Source organism: Indicator indicator, chromosome 7 (assembly GCF_027791375.1).
Source record: "Indicator indicator isolate 239-I01 chromosome 7, UM_Iind_1.1, whole genome shotgun sequence".
Taxonomy (NCBI): Eukaryota; Metazoa; Chordata; class Aves; order Piciformes; family Indicatoridae; genus Indicator; species Indicator indicator.
The window spans coordinates 31,524,777-31,537,212 of record NC_072016.1 but is presented as its reverse complement, the minus strand read 5'-3'; the positions used below and the strand labels follow the sequence as shown (position 1 = coordinate 31,537,212).

General features: G+C 45.8%; 1 protein-coding gene across 1 annotated transcript in view; it reads left to right on the top strand.

Annotated features, from left to right (window-relative positions):
- The first annotated feature begins 1,112 nt into the window (after positions 1-1,112).
- Positions 1,113-12,436, top strand: part of FAM53B (family with sequence similarity 53 member B) — a 30,780-nt gene continuing 19,456 nt past the window's right edge. Inside the window, exons 1-2 of the mRNA XM_054382556.1 lie at positions 1,113-1,181; positions 3,987-4,038. Coding sequence (XP_054238531.1) covers positions 1,113-1,181; positions 3,987-4,038 — 121 coding nt within the window. The remainder of the gene's footprint in view (positions 1,182-3,986; positions 4,039-12,436) is intronic.

The window sequence follows — 12,436 nt, the reverse complement described above, 5'->3', positions numbered from 1 at the left end:
TCACAGCTGGGTTTTGATTGTGTGCTACCAGATCAGTGGTTTATGCTCTTTGGACCATAACGAACGGGGGTTTGGTTGTTTGCATTAATTGCAAGACAAGAAAATAGTGAAACAGGATTAGAGGAGTGGCTTGGGGAAAACACTAATTTCTATAATCAGATTTGAATTGCAATCTGTCTGCTGTTACACAGGAGTAAGTTTATCAGAGAGGATGCCAGGAGGTGAGGCAGAGCTCATGGTCAGGTCTGTGTGGTGCCAAACGAGCGTGGCTTGCTTTTTGTTTTCTAATACACGCTCCTTGTTGTGCAGCTTTTAGCTTTTCCTACCTAAAACCACCTAAGAAATAGGTAAGGACCAAGAGGCATGGTGTGATCCTTAGGATTTCAGGGAAGGGAGCTTTCTTCTTCCTTGAAGGCAACTCTTTGCCTTATTTTTTCCCCCAAAGGGCTCTTCATGGTTGAGGAGTAACTAGGGTGGGATCTCACAGCCTTAATGATGCCAGAGCAGCTTTTTCTGGTGGGCATCTGCTCCCATTTGTACTGAGGGCAAGGGCTTCTGTGTGATCAACCTGGAGGCTTTAACAAGTCCTTCTTTCAAAGCTTTGCTATCTTCAATATAGTCCCCTTTCTCACAGGGAGAATTCAGAGGAAACTTTATTTAGTTATTTGTTTATTTTATTTAGTTATTTATTATACTTCCGTCTTTCTGGATCACCTTGTGTGTCTTACATACTTCCAACAGCTCATGTGAGTGCCATGGAAGACCTCTGTACTCATGGGTACAGAGGCACACCAACAATGTTGAAGAGTCTAAAATAAGTAGTCCCCTGGGCTAACAACTGTTGGGGTGTTTTTGGGGCAGAGCCCACCCCTTGGCCACTGCACCCACTGTTCATCCTGCCATCCTTCTGGGAAAGTCCTTTCAAGCTGTTCCTCTCTCTCCATGCAGGGAGTTTTCTACGCTCAGAGACGGTTCCTGCACATCCCCCCAGGAGCTGGTGGGGTCAAGCCTTTCCTGGGGAAACATGGTTTGAAAGAGGACCTTCACCAGACCACAGCTGCCAGCACCCTTCACCTGGACCCCAATGGACTCCGAGGCAGGATTTCATTACCATGGTGATGATCTTAACCAGAACTGGGGATAACAAAGGTGCTGACTCTGTAACATGCAGGACTGAGCTGGTAAGCTTTGTGAAATCCTTGTTCAAAACTCTTTTGCTTGTAGCTTCACAATGAGAAATTTTTGTGCTGCAGGACTGCATCTTTAGATGGTTTATAGCACTGGTTTCTGCAGAGTTCCATTAATAGCCAAGGAGCAGGTGATGAGGAAATGATTGGATTGCTGTGGGGTTTGCATATGTGAATTTCAGTAAGCATTCAATGGAATAAAAAGCAGAAAAAGATAAAACCAATGCCATGAAAAACAGGAGTGAGAGGTTGCTTCACTGACAGCAAACAGATGCTCCTCATTAATAGGACGATGAGCAAGCAGGGAGCAGGATTAAGAGGGAGATGGCAAAGGGCAATGCTGTGGTACTTAACAGGCTCACTGGCAACCTGGAGAGATGCAAATCCCACCGTGCAGCAGAAAAACCCAAATCAAGGGCAGCAAACAGACTAAATCATGCTGCAAGGGGTGAGAAAGGGCTGCATGTATCTACAGTAGTGGCAAATGAAGGGCAGCGTCTTGTCTGGGACCAGTGTCAGAGCAGGCAAGGATGGGGAACAGAAGCAAGAGGAGGAGATGTGGGGCAATGAAAAGATGTCTAAAAAAGCCCAGAGCAAGTCTGTCTGATATTTGTTCCTCTGTCCTCCAGAAGATGTGGTCATAGTCTGAGAAGAAATTAGAATGAAAATCTGTTCCTTGCAGGGTTTGCTGAGAGTCTCAGATAAGGGTGTGCAGGAACACAGCAGGAAGCATCTGGCAGGATTAGCTGTAAATGGGAGTTTTGAGCAGAAAAGAAAAAAAATTGCATTAATGCCTGAATTTGAGGATGACAAACTGCCCAGCTGGGCTTCCAGGGCAGATAGCATGGCATACTGAGGTGAAGGCAAGCTGCCCTGGCAGTCTCTGGTGGAGGAGAAGGCAAGCAAGCCAGAGGCAGCTTTAAATCCTACCTTAAAAGGGTGCAGTCTGGGGAGGAAGGTTATTAATATGTTAGAAGAACATCCTTGTTTTATTGTTGGCTCCTGCTGTAAAGGCAGCATCTTCCACAGATTGGGTGGCAAGGGGGAAGCCTGAGCATTCAATGCCAGCCATGGCCCAGGAGCTGTGTGGGGTAGGTGGAGGGGAACTTGCTGCAGAGAAGTGGATGAGAAGTATTTTCTTCTACTGCTACAGGAAGGGATGAGCACCCAGGCTGTCTGATGGCAGGGGAAGGGATGGGCACCCAGGCTGTCTGGTGGCAGGGGAAGGGATGGGCACCCAGGCTGTCTGGTGGTGGGCAGTGGAGGTGCAAAGCTGGAATGTGAAACTTTGCCCACATGTGTTTGCCAAGTGCCTCCTGCAGCCTTGGGCAGGGTCAATAGTGCAACGATAGTCTTGCTTGCACAAGTTGAATTGCTGGGTTGTCTGGGCTGTTCAATTGGGGCAGATTTTCACAAGAAGACTGAGCCACCAAAGAAAGCAAGAATTCTTCTGTTGACTATCATAGGAAAGGCCAAAAGCAAAATCTAAAAGAAATAAAACATCTGAGCAGTGGGACACTGACACCTACCAACACCCAACAGGCTCATTTGGTTTGGTTCCCAGAAAAACTCTTACAAATTGGTAATTATGTTCAATATGGGACATATGTCACCTAAAGATGTTCCTTCCCATCCTGCACTGGCAGGCAGTAGTTGGTCTCTGAGGTTGGCAGATATGTAATGGGACAACTGCTGCCTTTTCTGGGGCATGTCCCACTTCCATCACTGCTCCCCTTTGGCCAGCTTTTGGAGACCACTGCTTGTTCTCGACTGTCTCATGACTAATTCTGTCTGCTGCTTCATAAGGTGGGGCTTAACAGATAAATATATCCTTACTTCACCTAGAAATGTGATGTGTGCTGCAAAGAAGGTGACCAATACTTATTTACCTCTTACACATCTGCACCTCATCATTGTTTTCTGCCTTCACATCCCTCTGTGTTCAGTATTTGCAATATTCTGCATATGAAATGGATTCCTTTTGTTGGATTGGTCTGTACAGGCAGGTTCAGCATTTGGTTAATAATAATGATAATGATTATGTGAGGAGACAACATGTAAAACATGGATCAGGTGAGAAGATGATGTGAATGTGGTGGCCTAACGCCAAATAAAAAGCAGCTATGGCAGCAGAGATGAACAGGAAGGTCATACTGGTGCTTCCATCAGTTGATGTCACACCTCAGTCAGATGGGATGCTGTTGCCAGGAAAGACACTTCAGAAGCTGAATGTGGGTATTTGGGGGGATAATAAAGGAACAATTAGTTTGAAAGTATGTTTTTCAATACATAGTTGAAATGGCCTGTAGCTGCAGATGACATATTGATTTATTGTATATAAAACTGTCCATGCCCATTTTTAGAAGTCTGATGATGTCTCTTAATGCTGTCAAGAGGAAAATTCTTAGGAAAAAAGGGAGTTTAAAAAGCATGCAGGGTTATTTTGTACCCACACAGTGGGTACTGGAGCTCCCAGTTTAGTTTCTGTGGTGTTTTGGGTCCTGGGGCTGGGGACCTCACTGCAGCTATTCCTATGGGTCAGGGCTAGCTGCAGGACCCATGATCTGCAAATTCAGGTCTCATCACCAACTATCCACAGCATTTGACTAAATTTGATTTCTTTGAGAGAAGGTGCTGGGATCTGTCCCTTGGGTCCTGCCAAAACAGGAACTTCTTGGGTGCTCAAGGCTCTCCTCTCTGCCAAGTGCCATGTGGCTTTGCCAAGGCTGGATGCAGGGTGGTTTCTGGTGCCTCTGGTCGAGTCTGTGAGAGGTGAATAGTTTTTCTGGTTATTTGCAGCACACTCCAAAGATGAGTCAAGGACCTACCCTCTTCTCTTGTGGCGTGATGGGTAAGTAACAGACACTTCGATCCATATTTATTTCACCTCCACTCCCACTTCCTTAGAGCAGTGAGCAGGAAGATGCCCTGAGTGGTTGGATCTCTCAAAAAATGCTCCCTTGCAGAGCTAGGACTTGCCCTGCACAGCAGGAACAGAGGGGCACCTGCCCCACCTCCTAGTAGTGGTGGCTATCTTGCCTATGCCATTCTTCTTCCTAGAGGTGGTCCTGCTCTGTTGCCATTGCTGAGTGACTTGCTTATCTCCTTTCCCTTACCCTTCAATATATTTGCTTATTTTTAGAGTAACTCATACAGTTGAGATTGTAAGGATTTTGGATCTGAGATTGTGTTTGAGTACCCACCCCATGACTCTTGGCTGTTTGCACGATGCAAGTAATATATAAATATAAGTATTATCACTAGAATGTTCTACCACTTGGCACAAAGTGTTTGGAGTGGCCTCAGACAATAAGGAAAAACATCTTATTTTTGCTGTTGACAATAACCGTGATATATCATGTTTAACACCTTTTATGTCAGAGTTTGCTATCAATTTATGTGCTGATCAGCCACCAAAATTGATGGGGGATTGGTGACTTGGCCAATGGTCCTGAAAAAACTGATAGTACTGGAGGGTGTGCTGTTGTATTGTGCTCTTTGGGTTTTGTAGGGGGAAGGCAGTCACTGTATGAAGTCTCAAAGCCTAATTAAAATTGTAGGTCAAGTTTGAGCCAAGTTACTTGCTCTGAAAGCCAATACTTGACAGACAAAGAAGCTGTCCCTTTTCTTCATGGGCACAACTCTCATTAGCGTTAATGGGAGCCGAGCACATCCATTGACAGGAGATATTTCCCAAGCTCTCTGATAACTCCAGTTATTGGGGGGGTCGGGAAAGATGGAAAGCATTTGGATTTTTTCAAATGGAAGTCACAAGATTCAAAGTCCAGAAGGGATAGGGACAGCCCGTTCCCTTTCTGCTGCCTGTCAAACATGAGTGAGGAACAAAGAAACCCAATCAGGCGGTTTCGTCTTGTGCTGTGGGACTGGCTGGCTCTGCAGCGGGCAGGAAGAGTCTGCGCCTCGTTGAAAAGCAGCTTGTCCTTACGAGCTTTCACAAAGCTGTCTTCGTAGTGCTGTGCTGGTCTTCCTTGGTGCCAAATTATCCTCTTTCCAAGGGAACCTTGCAAGGTCACCTCCTTGGCCACAGCTTTCCACGTAGTGGCCTTTGTCATGCTCAGGCAAGAGAAGCCAGGCTCGCCAGCATGCAAAGGCGTCAGCTGGCTTGGGTTTAATTTTAGGCTTCTTTCCCAAGTGTCCTTCTTGATGTCTCCAAACATGGGCCATGATCACAAACTAATCCAGAGTCAATACTTGGCATTTTAAGTAAGTCCCGTGGTCATGGTGGCACCAAATGCAAAACTGGAGGAGTGTTTCAGATTAAAGGGCTAAGTCCCTGTTGGTGGAAAGCACTGAGATAATTAAACACAGTGTCGTTTGAACTGGCAGTGCAGCCAATGAGAGGCAAAGACTCATAGTTCCATGTACAATGTTGAAGGGATGGAGGGACGTTGGCTGAATTTTCTGGGTTTTTAGACAGAAAGGGCTGAGGGTCTTAGCTCAGGGTCTTCCCAGTTGCCTTTGGGGGTGAGGACAGCTTTGGGCAGGACAGTAGCTCTGGGACAGTGGGGCAGAGGGGAGCACAGCCTCAGCCAGACCACCAGGGAGAACATCATCCAAACCCTGGAGAGCTTCCCACAGGCATCAACTCAGAAACATTTATCTCCAGGAAGGAGAAGGAAGAGGTTGTATCAAAAGTCCCAAGGAGTGTGTAATGCACCATGACCAAGAAACCCAACAGGGCCATGATGGCAGGGCTGGGATCCTGCTTACTTGTGGCATCATGCAGGGAAAAAGAGTGAGCTGAAGCCCATGCATCTTAGATGTGGGTAGCTTTTTAGGTACCCTAAACACTACCAGAATCTGAAATTTGATTATAGGCTGTAACATAACTCAATGTTTGAGTAAATGTCATTAAAGACTTGGTATGTTGGATGATGCAATGTCAGATCCACTTCTCAAGGTGACCTAAATAATCTTTTGATTTTTAGATTTATGTGAAATACTCCTGCCAGTATGATGATAATATTGCTAAAAAGATTGGGTTTTTATCTTTGTATAGCCCTTTGCTGGGAGGAAGATTAGAGGTGAAATGCCTAAAATTATAAATTCAGCACTTTCTCTTTTCCCTGCCCCTTGATGGGTCCTTGGAACACCTGGGAGTGTAAGAATTGTCCTGTTGTTAGATAGAATTTTTTCCTCCTTTTTTCACCTTCCCTCCCCTCTCCATCACATGTCCCCAGTGAAAATATCAGTGGCTCTGCTGGAGAAAGAAAATTAATAGAAGAGAATCAAATCATTAAGGTTGGAAAAAACCTTTAAGATGATCAAGTCCAACTGTAACCTGACTACCATGACTACTAAACTATATCCTGAAGAGCCACATCTACACACTTCTGGAACACCTCCAGGGATGGCAAGTTAGAAAGTTGGGGCACTATTTTTGACTTCCAATATTGATTTTTTCTGTCTTTAGATGAATGGAAGAAGAAAATTTAAAACACTTGAACAAGGCATTGGCAGTATCACTTAACTTTTTCCTAGCACATGACAGGGAAAGTATGACATATAGGAAAGTATGACATTCAACAAGGTCAAGTGCTGGGTCCTGCACTTGGCTCACAACAGCCCCATGCAACAGTTCAGGCTTGGGCCAGATTGGATGGAAAGTTGCCTGGCAGAAAAAAATCAGGAGTTGTTGGTCAATAGCCAACTGAATATGAGCAAGTGTGTGCCCAAGTGGCCAAGTATGTGTTACGTTGTAGCCCTGGGTCTTGTTGTTGCACACCTCTCACCTGGAAGTGACACATTCAGTTCATGAACTCTTAACAATGTCCTCGTGTGCAACCTTCACCTCATCAAATGAGCCCAGTCCAGGGCATGAGGCACTCACAGGGTGAAGTCCTGTCCAAAAATCAAGGAGTCAGTCATTCTGCAACTTGTCACCCATGGCATGGGTGATAGAGGAAAGCAAAGAAGCCAAAAGAAAGGCCAGGCCGTGACGGGTAATACCCCTTGATTACATCCTGACAGCATCTGCAGGGCTTGCACACCTTCTGGTTTTGAAGCAGGATTTCCTGTGATTTTGAGGGTTTTTTGGAAAGGCCACCGGCATAGAGTAGTATCTTTGTGTGTGTTCATGCACAAAGATGAACAGCCACAGAGGGAAAGCTGACAAGGCGTAGATGAAGCAGGGAAACCACACCAGAGGATCATGTTGAAGAGCAGGGCATGTTTCACTGCCAAGGTGGGGAATTTCCCTGCCCCGTGGAGGCTGTTGGCATGAGGAGCCCACAGCCCACTGATGTGTTTGTTCTCCAGGGGTAGATTTGGGAGTTGTTATCCTCAATTCCCATTGAAGCAGAGCTCCATGCATTGTATTTTGATCTTTCTGCAGTAGGAAGGCTCTGTAGCACTGCCATTAGCTAATTACAACCATTAAATTTGTTCCACATTTAGAAATAATCATCTCTTGAACATTGATGTGGGGCAGTGGAAAATGCAGGCTGGCTTTTCCCCTGTGCATGGGCACCAGGAGACCAAAATTCAACTTGAACAACATGTGAAAAAGGGAATTGTATGCACACCCGTGTGAAGACAAATGTTTGGGTTAGGATCCAAACAGAATTTATCTGCCAAAAAGGAGAAGAATTGATTGAAACCCGTAATTGCTTTACAAGTTGCTGTAATAAATTATGTATTAATGTAAATTATTTCAGGGGAGAAGAACACAAAGAGGCAACTTGAGCAGAAGGATCATGCATTATGTATAAAAAGGAACTGTTAAAATATTATAGCAGCACATTTGTGTTGCTGTAGTTAAAGTTTTGTCAGCGTTTTGGTTTTACACCCTTCGCTGTGGCTATGAACGCGGTCGTTAAAATTTACTGTGTCACCAGAGGAGTACAGCAGTTGTTTAAAAATCCTCCAAGGTGCCTGACATGTCCATGCTCTACTCCTGCTAAACCTGGAGCTCAGCATTTGGGAACCTGGCTGTGGTACTCTGAGGCTGAATCCTGTTCTCTGTGGGGCTGATGAAGCTCTCAGGGGTGTTTGGAGGACAGCATCTATCCCCCTGATTTTTGGGATGTGAGTTCAGGCTGCAAGTGCCTCATGTCCTGGACCACTGGGCTTGTTTGATGTAGTGAAAGTTGCACAGGAGAACAGGTGGACATGGTTAAGGATTCTTAATCATTCAAAAGTGAATGTCTTGGGTTTATCCAAAGGAACTTTAGGAATAGGTAGTGGTGCTGATAGCATTTGAGTGTGAAGATCCCAGGATGGGTTGGGCTGTGCTTGCATGCCAATGGCCTCTGTCTCATCTCTGAAAATAGGAGAGGACAGGAAAATAGAAGATTAGAGGATAGCTTGGCAGCCAGAACCTGGAACATGCTGGGGCTTGTTGCCTGGCGAGTGGAAAGCAGGTGCTATGGCTAGCAGCGAGGGCCACTTTCCACCCACACCTTGGTGCCTGGTTGACACCAAACATCTCCTTCCTGGAGCATTCCTAGCAGGGCTGGCACCCACCACTGTAGGATCAATGACTCTGACACCAAACAGTCTTGGAGGCCAGGCAGGGTGGTGGGAAGGCATGCAGGCTGGGGACAGTGTGGGAACTGGGGCTTAGATCAGTCTTTCCGGGGCAGAATCTGAGCTAACTATTGCAGCCTTGCAGAAATAGTTTGAGTTTGGGTCCTCCTAAGGCTGGGCAGTCTGGGGAGGTTGCAGCTGTAACTTGAATTTCTTGCTGCTTCATGTTCAACTTGCAGGAAGGCTCAAGATCCTGTTGCCATGGCCAGAGAGGGCAGGACGAGAAAGCCAGTCCTCCCCACGCTGCCAATAACAACCCTTGGGGTCTTGGGATCTGGAAAGCTATTTCAAAACCAAAGAGATGCCAGAAAGTTCACTTTGTGTTGCCTTGCCCTGGAAATGTAGATTTGCAGATCAAAATGCCTCAAGAGAGATTTGCTGGATGCAGTTGAGTGACTTGGAGTGTTGAGTTTTGCAGTTTCAAGTTAAAATCCCAAAGTAAGATGCAATTTCATCCATGGACACCAACAGCCAGTAAGGACTGGTTTGATTGGGTAGTAAAAAGAATTTCTTTACTGAAAGAGTGGTCAGGCATTGGAACAGGCTGCACAGGAAGGTGATGGGGTCACCATCCCTGAAGGTGTTCAAAAAACCTGTGGGCATGGCACTTGGGGATGTGGTTTAGTGGCCATGGTGGAGTTGCATTGGCAGCTAGGTGTTTTCCAACCTTTCCATGATAAGTATTCTCCTGTTGTTTTTAGAATAAGCTAAGGAGAGTTTTCAAGCAAAGCAGCTTGCATGTGTACTGAGGGGTTCTCACGATGGGTTTTATCCTGGAACAAATTACTGCCTCAGGGTAAACCATGCTGAGGTTTATAATTTAAGAAAATTAATACATATTCATTTAATACAGGCTTAACTGCAGCCATATTAATGGCCCCACTGAAATTACTGATATCAGCATGCTCAGGATGTGAATCTTAAAAAAATTAAATGGAAAATACAGAATCACAGAAAGGTAGCGGTTGGAAGGGACCTCCAAAGATCATTGAGTCCAAACCCCCTGCCAGAGGAGGATCACCTAGGGCAGGCTGCACAGGAATGCATCCAAGTAGGTTTTGAAAGTCTCCAGAGAAGGAGATTCCACAACCTCTTTGGGCAGCCTGTTCCAGGGCTCAGTCACCTTCACAGTAAGGAAGTTTCTCCTCAGGTTGAGGTGGAACTTCCTGTGTTCCAGATTATGCCCATTGTTCCTTGCTCTTTTACTGGGCACCGCTGAAAAGAGACTGGCACCTTCATCTTGACACCCACCCCTCAGATATTTATAGACATTAATTAATAAGATCCTCTCTCAGCCTTATCAAGACTAAACAGCCCCAGTTCTCTCAGCTGCTTCTCAAAAAAAAAGCTTTCCCCACTCCTTTAAGGGTTGAGACAACTCCATGAATTTGTTTTGGAGCAAACAGTTTTCTTTTTGCGCTGGAAAAACCCCAAACATTGTAGGGGTTGCCCAGTAGTGTGGGGCCAGTCAGTGGTTCTGGGTAGTTTGGAGGGGACGGTAGCGCCAGGGTCTCGTCCCTGCCCTGCCTAAAAACCATGCTGTAAGGGGATAACAGTGCATTTACTATTTTCTTTGCAAGGTTTGGAAGATTTATGTTGTTTGTGCCAAAGCAGGGGTGAAAGAGGAAGGTGTCCTGTATCCTCCTCGCCAAGGCCTTTTGTACAGTGAGACGTCTCCGGCCGGAGAATCGTGGCAGCTTGCCATGAAAAATCAGCTTCTATTTCTGTTTCTTTTGTCTGCTGACCTGACCCATGAAATCTCTCTGCTGGCGGCAGAATACAAAGGGAAAAATAATAAAGATCTAAACATAGATGTAGTTGTTTAGTGTAGACTTCTCACTATTCATTGTGTTTATTAAAATGAGGACAACAGCAGTTAAAATGTCCTGTGGTTATTGAGGGCAGAGACAGGCTCTTTGTGGCTGGAGCTGTTATGGCAGCTTCTGGATGCAGTGAGAAATGAGAAAACTGGCCAAGAGTGGTGTGAGGGCCCCCAAATCTGACCTCCTGACTTGGAAGCTAAGCCTCAATCAGAAATATTCTGCACCATTGCATCTTCTCTGTTAGGCTGGTACCTGCAGCTGCAGGCTGTGTATGGCTTTTAATTCATCCTTCAGCTGCCTGAGTGGAAAACCCCCAAAATCCCCTAAAATATATTGCATGATTTAGATATGATCACATGAAACTTGGCGGCGGTGGTGAGCTTGCACCGTTTGCCTCTCTCTGCAGCAGCCAACAACAAAACCAGTCACCAGAGAAGGTCTGCTGGGTGATGACTTTTTTCCATTGCAGCAGCCGATGGGGTTGTCCTACCATGGTTTTCCTGTTGAGTGTAACTGCAGAGAGCCCTGTTCACCTGTGCTGTGGAGACAGACCTTGATAACACTTTGCTTTCTTCTTTCTTTGTCAGCAAGACCATGTGCAGGAATGACTTTTAGTGCTCTCTCTCAACTCAGCCATCAGTGGGACTTCTGAACAGAGATGAGCTGAGTTTGCAGTCTTCCTACACGGAACTGCCCGTACCATATACATTTGAGCCTGTGGACTTCGGAGGTGCAGGTTTCTCAGAGCTTTACCCAAGTACCGCAAAGCCCATCTGGTAAAAGGAATTTCTTGATGCTGACCCCTAAACCATACAACAGGTCACCACTATCTTTTTTTGTGCTTCTTTGTAAGACTGTTAATTACAGAACGGTGGGGGCTGGAAGGCACCTATGGAGATCGTGTAGTCTAACCCCCCGCTAAAGCAGGGACACTGAGAGCAAGCTGCCCAGGGTCACAGTGTTCAGGTGTGTTTGGAACATCCCCACAGAAGGAGGCACCACAGCCTCTCTGGGCAGGGGCAGCCTGCACCAGGGCTTTGGCATCCTCACAGGAAGGAATTTTCTCCTCCTGTTTAGGTCGAACCTGCTGAATTCCGGTTTGTGCTCATTTCCCTTGTCCTGTCACAGGGCAGCACTGAAAAGAGTCTGGCCCCATTCTCTTGACACCTGCCCTTTAGATATTGATTAGCATTGAGAAGATTCCCAAGTGCAAGCCAAATTTGCAGGAGGATCAAATTCCCATGTCAACAAGCTGAATGAGAGGGAAAAATGTTAAAAAGTATCTTAAAAAAAATAAATGGACCTATTAAGCAATTTAAATCACAGAATGGTTCGGGTTAGAAGAGGCTGTTAAAGGTCATCTAATCCAACCCTCCTGCAGTCAGCAGGGACATATTCAACTGGATCATGTTGCTTAGAACCCTATTCAGCATGACCTGGAATGTTTCCAGGAATGGGGCATCTGCCACCTCTCTGGGCAACCTAGGCTAGTTTCATCACACTCAGCCCACAAAATGTCTTCCTTCTTACTAGTCTAAAGCTCCCTCTTTCAGTTTAGAACCATCACCCCTTGACCTGTCACAAGAGGCCCTGCTAAAAAGACTGTCCCCATGCTGTATGTGTTATAGAAATGCAACAAGAAGGAGATGGGCTCACAACAGGAACTTAAGAACAGCATCTTGCAAAGAACTGCTGGAGTGTCTTGTGCATCTGTTATAGCAGCAGCCATCTTACAGCTGATGATGTGCACCACCAAATTTTGTTAGACAAAGTATTTTTGGGTTGATTAGAGATGCTCAGAGCCTTAGTGGGAATAAGCTGGTTTCATCGGAGCAATACTGCTGTAACATCTGCTGAGCAATGGGGTTTGTGATGTGT